Consider the following 9,998-nt stretch of genomic DNA (forward strand, 5'->3'; position numbering starts at 1 on the left):
CAAAAATTATCAAAACTTATCGATAATATTTTTTACTCATGATAACATAAGCATTCGATATAAGTATTACTATTTTTTATTAAAAAATGTTTCACTTTTCATAGAAAAATAAATACCCCAAAATGCAATTAGAACCTTGTCATAAATAAATAGTCATATTCTCACTATGACAAGGTTCCAACTGCTGTTTAACGGTAGTTGGAAACATGTTAGTTACTATGAAATTTTGTGACTGAAGCAGTTAGTTAATTTAAATTTTGTTACTGAAACAATAATATAGTAAAAAGCTAATTTTTATAAATTAGATTATTACTTTTTTTTTCAAAGTCTGCAAGTTCCTTTGTACAATTTGAATCTTTGGTTTTACATTCAAAGCAGTGGAATTTGATGGACTTGTTGCTGCATTCTTTCTGTTAGGTTATTCATTGAACTTGACATTCGCACAGTTCATAGGTTCATTGCGATCATGACTAGATTTAAAATGTATATTGTGAGATGTTTGAATAAATTTTAGAACGGGAACGTTAGAAAAAGGAACTAATTACAATTAAACAGCTTCGCTGTTACTGAATAATCCTTAAAGTCATGTGGTTTCATTTGAATGATACGATAAGGATTTTTTCTGTTAACTTGTTTCAACATCCTTATCAATCCAATTGGACTATACAAACCAGTTTTCCTCATGAGCTTTTCAATTTTGCTATGGGCATGTCCACCTCTCGGACGCATGAACGAACTGGAAGGGAATAGTTCATAGTGATTGAGTTAATGTTTGGATTATCTCTTAAAAAATGTAACACAGCATTTGATAATATACTGTTTCAATTTTGAGGAACGCAGGAGTCAGACCAAGTAATTAAGCCACTTACGTCGTTTTCCTCTGCCACATTACTCAAATTTTGCAAAAGGCACCATTGCCGCTTCTTCCATTATTATCATTGCCGCTTCTTCCCGCCTTTGAAAAATAAGATGCCAAATAATACACGCTTAGCTTTGTCAGATAAAAAAGAGAACTAATTTCTGCATGCGAAGTCAAAATATCATTTTAAAGGTCAAAAAGTAACAACCGGAACATTTTTATCTTTTCTTTTTCAGCACGTATATCTTTTTTCCTTTTTAAAAACTTGATGTCTTTTGAAGTTTTCTCTCAATTTTTCAGATATAGTATCAGTGTTTTCAGCAACTTTAAACTTCTCACAAAGGTCGCATCTATCTTTTTTGGGAATGTGAAAACCAAGACTCTTTGTAAAGACTATACATTTTTGAAACATTAAGGTGTGCTCAAGGTATTCTCTATTGGTAATTACACGACAATAATGTGACTCAACTGTTGGAAAAGATTTATGTGATCCCTAGCTGAGTTGGCATCACTGTGCGGTGTACGATTGCCTTTTATGATTTTACCTCGTAGATCTTGTGCAGGAGTATTTGTTTTAACATCTTTGGTGTTGTAAGCTGTGTAAACTGGCTTTTGTGAAATTGACAGTGTAGTAAGTTAAAATGTTTTGCAAACACGCACTTTTTCTCCTTTTGTATGAAAAAAATATATATAGGCCTACTTACTCTTTGAAAAAATTTGTTTTTCAGCGTGGTCATCAGTTTCTTTATTTGCATTTTCACTATCAATGTTTTCCTCGTATTTGCATTTTCACTATCATTGTTTTCCTCGTATTTGCATTTTCACTATCATTGTTTTCCTCGTGGTTTATTTTTGGTCTAGCAGTGGTTGTGCGATCAGTCGAAGTAATAAAGAAATTCCTTTTTTCAGTAGCTGAATTTAAGGCATAAAATGATAAAAAAATATCGTTTCGCTCATCTTCTGATATTTTCTTAGCACATTCGTACTTACAGTTTCTTTTTTGTTTGAATGATCTTATTCGGTACTTGTTTTCCTCTTCGACTTGTATAATTTTTACCAGCTTGGTATTCCTTTTTTTATATTACATCCCCAGGTTTCAGGCTTAGATATTTGTTTTCGGAATTTTTTCTTAAACGTTTGTTGAACGTGATCCCTAGAAGAGTAATATTACTTAGTAGAAAATAGTATGTCTAGTATATTTATTGTATAGTAGACAATAGTATGTCTAGTATATTTATTATATAATTGAATCATTCTTAAGTGGTTAAAAATTTGTATATAATAGTAGATTTTAATGTCAAAATCACATTTTAGATAAAAATTTTATGATAAAAACAAACCATAAATATAATTTAAAATACTTAAGACCTAGAGGATGATCGAGGGGGAATACTACATATTTTTCTTATTTGTTTGTCACTAATTCAGCATCATTCGTAGGTTGTACATTCATGTCTCAAAATTATTTTCAGTCTGTGCTTCATAAACATTAATGGCATTGTTTCCAGAAGCTTCTACAATATTTTGTTTAGAATCTTTTGCAGTTTTGGTTAAATTAAAACGCCTTTTCTTCCTGTTTAAACATGTTAACAAGTAAAAATCTTTTTAAACAACTATTCCGAAGCTTTTAAAGTTACTTTAATATGTAAGTGCATGACCTAAGTCACACAAAAAAGTTGTATTAAGATAACCGTGTACTTAATTCACTGCAGTCGTCCCCGTTTTCCAGGGCCGCCGAGAGGGGAGGGGGCAAGGGACAGTTTGTCAGTTTGGGCGGCAGATATCGATGGGGCGCCAGATGCCGTAGTAAAATAAAAATAGTTTTTTTAATCTTAAAGTGCTATAGTTGAAATGTATATACTACTTGTGTTATATCATTATTTTTAATTCCTCGAAAAAATTTTAAAATAGAACTCATCATTGATTTCGTACTCTGATGCGCTATTAAATTAAAAATATTTTTTTTTTTTTTTTTTTTTCTCGTAAGTTTTTGTTTACATTTGACGTAATATATATAAATTACATATTTTTTTCAAATACAAACAAGGCTTCTAAAAGAAGATCAAATGATCTTATCGTCAGGAGCCTTTTACAAAACAGAGTACATAAAGTATTATAAAAACGCCTTTTTACAATAAGAGAACGTAAAAAATTAACATAAAAATATTAAAATAGTACTTAGATAAATAGAAACAAATTGTCAACAAGTATAAAACAAAGATTGAACATACATTTCAAAATTATTATATATCATAAGACAAATTAAAAATATTCTAAGATATTTTCAATAGAGAGAATGAGATCTTTTAATTTAATTTTAAAAACAGAATAAGTTAGGGGTAAGCCGAAGTTAGGCAAAATAATTTTGTTCCAGAGATGAGCTGCACGATAAGTGATACAGAATTGATTGAACTTTGTTCGACAGAGTGGTTTATTTAAATAGTTATTATTCCTCATGTTAAACTTGCTTAGAGGTTTCAAAATAAAAAGGTCTTTAAAAATTAAAGGAGATAAATCATACTTCCACATATAAACAAAAGATAAATTTTTATATACATTTAGTTTATAAACATTGAGGATTTTCATTTGATTGAAAAATATTGAGGAATTTGAGAACCGATCCGCAAAATTAATTACACGGATCGCATGTTTCTGACGGCGATGGAGACATTGTAACTTACTTTGATCAGTACTACCCCAGGCAATAATTCCATAACTTATATAACTATGAATAAAAGAATAATAAAGTTTAGTTAAATTATTTTTATCTAAATGAGTACGCGCTTTATATAGAATTCCAATACTTTTTGAAACTTTCGAGCAGACATAGTTAATATGATGTTTCCATGTGATGTTCTCGTCAATGAAAACCCCCAGGTATTTAGTTACAGAATCTCTTTTTATTTCATTATGGTCAATAAAAATTTTTGGTAAATTTTGGGGTAGAGAACGTTTTTTGGAGAGCGGGTGGAAAAAAATCCATTTTGTTTTGTTTACATTTAATGTTAATTTGTTACTTTTAAACCATTTAGATATGTTTTGAAGTTCTTTGTTCATAACGGAGAATAGTAGGTAGATGTCACTGTTAGATAGAAATAAGTTTATGTCATCAGCAAACATAATACTTAGAAGATTTGATGCTTTATGCAAGTCGTTGATATATATTAAGAACAAAAGAGGGCCTAAGATGGAACCTTGCGGAACACCACAGGAAACATTTAAAAACTGTGTATGATTAAGATCATTACAAGAAACAAATTGTTTTCTGTTGGATAAATAACTTTGAAACCATTTACTAACTCTTTCATTTATTCCGTAATAATTAAGTTTATAAAGTAAAATATCATGATCCACAGTATCAAATGCTTTTGAAAGATCGATAAAAATTCCTAATGTAAATTGAGATTTTTCAAAAGAATTGGAAATCTCACGTACCAACTGAATAATTGCATGCTCGGTTGAGTTATTCTTCTTAAAGCCAAACTGATTGTTGTATAATAAATTATTTAAACTAAAATAATTAAATACTCTATTGAACATGATTCTTTCTAGTATTTTTGAAAATATAGATAAGATAGAAATAGGCCGGTAATTACTAATGTCAGATTTGTCACCACCTTTAAATAGTGGAATAACTTTAGCAATTTTCAATTGATCAGGAAAGACTCCTTGTTCGATTGATGATTTAAAGACTTTAAAAAGAATATATTTTAATTGTTCATAGCAATCTATAATTATGTTACCATTGATTTCGTCCGGTCCAACTGCTTTATTTTTTTTTAGTGTTTTGAAGGCTTTTTCGAACTCATCAAATAGTAACTCTTTAGATAACTCATCCGAGTGAATGCAATTATCCATCGGTACTAGAAAACCTTTAAATGATGTTTCAGTGTTAGGAATTAATTTAGATAATTTAGGGCCAATTTCAACAAAGAATTTGTTAAATTCGTGAGCTATTGTTTGAGAATTAATTATATTATTGTTATCTACTTTGATCATGTGTGGCAGGGAACCTGAGCACGGTTTTGATTTACCGATAATTTCTTTTATTATTTCCCAGGAGCGTTTACAAGTATTTTTGGCTTTATTGAGAATTTTAGAATAGTAATGTTTTTTTTAAGTTTTTTCGAACTTTTTCAAAAAGATTTTTGTAGTCTTTGTATATTTTCTCATTGGCGAATGATTTGTTTTTTAGATATTTTATGTATAATTTCTGCTTAACTTTTGATGATTTTTTTAAACCTTTGGTAATCCAGGGAGAATTAATGTTTTTTTGATTTAATGTTTTTTCATGTAAAAGAAAATTGGCATCATAAACTGAGTAAAATGTATTAAAAAAATCATCGTAAATTTTGTTTGCGTTATCACTAAAGTCGATGTTCTTCCAATGAAGTAATGATAATTGTGTTTTAAATTGCTCAACATTTTTTTGGTTAAAGTTGCGTAATTTAACTTTTATGTTAGTTTTGGTCATAATTTTAGAGTTGTTTATGATAAAAAAGATAGGGAAGTGGTCAGATATGTCTGTTTTTAAAATACCTTTATTTAAGTCACTGTTAAAAATATCAGTTGTTAGAATGTTATCAATTAGAGTAGCCGATTTAGGAGTTACTCTGGTAGGGCGATTTATTAAAGGAATGGCTCCCATTTCAAAAATAGAATCATAAAAATTTTTAACTTTAATGTCCGTAAAGTAATGGAAGCAATTCATATTGAAATCCCCTAGAATAAAATTCTTTTTTTTTTCAAGAATGCCTATTTTGAAAAGGTTTTCTTCAAAATACATGCTCATGTTCTCGGCCACACCATTTGGGGGCCTATAGCAACAGCTCAGTAAAATGTTTTGTGATTGATCGTTTAGAATTTCAATAGTTAAAATTTCTTTGTCGCCGTCAGAAACACTCAAATCATTCCTAATATAATGCGCAATATTTTTCTTTACATAAATAAGAACTCCTCCACCGCGTTTATTGATAAGTCTCTCTTGAGAAATTAAATCAAAGTAAGGAAGATTAAAATTTGAAGTAGTTTTTAAATCTTTTTCAGTTATCCAGCTTTCGGTTAAACAAATAATATTAAAAAAATTGTTGGTTTCTTGTAACAAATTGAGAAATTTTCAAAATTGCGGTTTAGGCTTCTAATATTTATATGAAGAATTCTTAGTTGATCAAACTTATTGCTTTTTGTATAATTATAAAAAAATTCTTCTAATTTGTTAGGATAGTAATAAGAACAATCCGTAATAATGTCATTGAAATAATTAATATCTGGATCAAATTTTTCATCAGATGCTGAAAAATTACAACTAAACGATTTAAAATCATTTGTTACAGACATTTTGATTGCGTTATAAATTAGAAGAACTTTCTTAACACTGTATGTAAAAAAAAATTGTAAAAAAAAAATTATTTTTTATGATCTCTACAAAAAATAGAATCGAACTTGAGAATTGCGTATTTACCTTCTTTTCTCAATTTAATCACTTCATCCCAGAGTCTTTTACGCTTTTCCATTGTTTCCTTTGCAAAGTCTTCGTTAATAAACACACCTGTTCCGCGTAGTTTTTTTGAGTTTAGCAGAATTAACTTTTTATCGTTGAAATTTAAAAGTTTAAAAACAATTGATCGCTCTTTTCCTGACTTTATTGACCCTGATCTGTGCGCTCTTTCGATTATAATTTCTTTATTAATTTGGAGTTTTTCAGAAAATATTTTTTTAACAATTTTTGTACTATCTTCCCAAGATTCATCAGGTAGTTCTTTAACACCATCTATTCGCAAATTGTTTCTTCGGGATCGGTTTTCGAGATCTACTAACTTTTTTTTTATTTCTTTCAAAAAATTTGATTCGTTATTCGAATCAAGAAGTGTTTTTTCATTGTATAATTTTTTAACTTCGTCTATGCGTTTGTTAGTTTCAGATATCCTCTTCATTGAAATCTCCTCTTGGAAATCAATACTCTCTTTTAATTCACTGATATCTTTTAACATACCTTTTATTTTTATTTTGTCTTTGTTCAAATCGCTTTCAATTTTTTCTAGTCTTTCTGTTATTATTTTCATATTTGCACAAGTGATTTTTGCAAAGTTACTTTCTTGTTCTTTAAGTAGTTTTTCTGTTTCCTTTAAAATAGACTTTCTCTGTTCCTCTAACATGCTTTTTATTAGTTTTTCGATGTTTTTTATAGAAACTTCCATAGTAATTGGTCTGATGTAAATGGTGTAAACAGATTATTAAAAATAATTAAATACTAAAAACTTAAAACTTTTTTTTTTTTTTTTTATTAATTCTTACACAGCAAAAAAAAAACACGTCTGTTCACGAACAAAGCATGCGGCAAAAAAATATCCCTTGTGATTTTCGCATTCATCAGACTAAAGTAAAAAAAACGAGATGCTTCTAATAAAAAAGTTCTTTATTGTTACAGAACTTTTATGGTATACATTTAACTAACGTAGAAATTATTGTTTAAGGGAAATATTCGTCGATGGAGAAAAACGAGAAAGAGAACTTTTTAAGTTGCCTTGAACTTATTTCTCGTCACAACGAAACATTAAAGAATCATCTTGAAACAGTTGCTCGTCATCAAAATAAGGGAACCAGAATGCAAGGTCACTATCTTTCCTGGCAATCACAAAACGAATTCATTAGTGAATGCGCTACATTAGCTCAAGAAGCAGTTGTGAAAGAAGTAAAAAATGTCGTATATTTTACGATAGTTACCGATGGGACCCCATATGTATTTCACACCGAACAAATCACATTTATTCTTCGATTTGTGCGATTCAACTCGGGTAAGATGATTTGGGAAGTTAAAGAACGATTCTCTGCGTTGAAGATATGGAGAAAAAGAAAGGTGCATATATTGCTTATTTAATTTGCAATGTTTTAACTAAAGTGAATCTCGATTTACAAAAATTGAGAGGCCAAGGATACGACAATTGTTCTAATATGGCTGAAATCTATAATGGAGCCCAAGCTCATATACTTGAAAAAAAATCCGTTCGCTTTATACGTTCCTTGCGGTGCGCAAGGAATTTATAAAGCGCAAGTTTATATTTAGCTGGAGTTCATGCTGCTGAGTCTTGCGCTGAGATAAAAACGTTTTTTGGCAGTATCCAAGCCCTTTACGTTTTTTTCAGTAGCTGAATTTAAGGCATAAAATGATAAAAAAATATCGTTTCGCTCATCTTCTGATATTTTCTTAGCACATTCGTACTTACAGTTTCTTTTTTGTTTGAATGATCTTATTCGGTACTTGTTTTCCTCTTCGACTTGTATAATTTTTACCAGCTTGGTATTCCTTTTTTTATATTACATCCCCAGGTTTCAGGCTTAGATATTCGTTTTCGGAATTTTTTCTTAAACGTTTGTTGAACGTGATCCCTAGAAGAGAAAAAGAAAGGTGCATATATTGCTTATTTAATTTGCAATGTTTTAACTAAAGTGAATCTCGATTTACAAAAATTGAGAGGCCAAGGATACGACAATTGTTCTAATATGGTTGGAATCTATAATGGAGCCCAAGCTCATATACTTGAAAAAAATCCGTTCGCTTTATACATTCCTTGCGGTGCGCAAGGAATTTATAAAGCGCAAGTTTATATTTAGCTGGAGTTCATGCTGCTGAGTCTTGCGCTGAGATAAAAACGTTTTTTGGCAGTATCCAAGCCCTTTACGTGTTCTTTAGTTGCAGCCCAGCAAGATAGAAAATTCTTTTTGAAGAAACTGCTTTATCACTTTACAAGCTCTCAGATACTAGATGGTCAGCCCACATTGCAGCTGTAAAACCCTTAGTAAAAAAACCACGAGAAATCACTGCTTTTTTTTTTTTTTTTTATTTATTTATTTTAGGTGCCCCAAGAAGTCCTAACGGTCTTGTCACAGAGCACCGCGGAAGTGCATTTAACCAGGAAGTTCACGCTTCCTTCCTTACCGTGACGCGAAAATATGTCCAGAGCTCGTTTCGAACTTGGATCTCCTGCTTATAAAGCAAGCGTTCTAACCACTGCGCCACGGCTGCACTAACTGCTGCTTTGGATAGAACCTTTAATCAACTTGACTTAACTGCGAACATGCTAAATCAAGTGAAATCGTTGGGAAAATATTTTAAATCATTTGAATCAGTAGTTCTCCTGACCATTTTGTATGACACAGCAAAATATTGATGGTGCTAGTCGATGTCTGCAGTCGGAGTCAATCACCATTGAAGAAGAAGTTATCCTCATTCAACAACTTCTAGATGACCTAGGTTGCATTCGTTCGTCGTGGAATTGTATATTGACTGACGCAAAGCTAGTGGCTGGAAACCTAGGCTTTGATAGAGAATTTAAATTTAAACGCACAAGAAGAGTGAAAAAACTCCACGAGGAACCATTAAATACAGAAAACTACCTCGACGATACAGAAAAGAATTTTGAAGTAAATATTTTCAACGTGGCATTGGACCACATAATTCTACAAATTCAATCAAGGTTTAATGTGGTGAAAAAGGTTTCTTCTCAGTTTTCCTTTATCTGGCTTCAGTCTGAAGACCCTTCTTTATATGATGACAAAGCTCGTCAACATGCGAAATTCTATTCAAATGACGTTAAAGAAGATGATCTTGTTGAGGAAAATTGTCACTTTGACCGGTTGAAAGCATCTTCCTTGTTCAATAAAGGCAACTCTCTCAATCTTTTAAATCAAATATATTCCAACGGCTTGCAACCAATTTTCCCGTCGATATGCATACTTTTGCGCATCTTTCACACAATGCCAATATCCGTTGCAGAGGGTGAAAGATCTTTTAGTAAACTTAAGATTATAAAATGTACGGCAAAATGTACATTGACTGCGGTAAGTTTGTAAATTTATTAATGCAAAGACATCATTTTAAAATTACTTTAAAATAAAAAAAATAAATTACTTTAAAATAAAAAAATAAATTTAGCTCATAAATCCCCTTTTATTTTGAATTATAATAGTTATTTCTATGCTAATCGAAACCAGTATTTTGTTTCCCTATGTGACAGGTGTCAATTTCAGTAACGTTATAAAAAAGATTTTTTTTTAATTTTCAAATAATCGTATTTTATTCTACATCGGTGTCCAATAAGAATACTTTTTGTAGATTTTCAGATCTATTTTTTATATGATT

General features: G+C 30.4%; 1 protein-coding gene across 1 annotated transcript; it reads left to right on the forward strand.

Moving 5' to 3' along the window:
• Positions 1 to 9,007: 9,007 nt before the first annotated feature.
• On the forward strand, positions 9,008 to 9,709 carry LOC136091966 (uncharacterized). Its single transcript, XM_065819686.1, has one exon. The coding sequence runs from the start codon at positions 9,008 to 9,010 to the stop codon at positions 9,707 to 9,709; it is 702 nt and encodes a 233-aa protein (XP_065675758.1).
• The last annotated feature ends 289 nt before the right edge of the window (positions 9,710 to 9,998 follow it).

This window comes from Hydra vulgaris, chromosome 15 (genome assembly GCF_038396675.1).
Source record: "Hydra vulgaris chromosome 15, alternate assembly HydraT2T_AEP".
NCBI lineage: Eukaryota > Metazoa > Cnidaria > Hydrozoa > Anthoathecata > Hydridae > Hydra > Hydra vulgaris.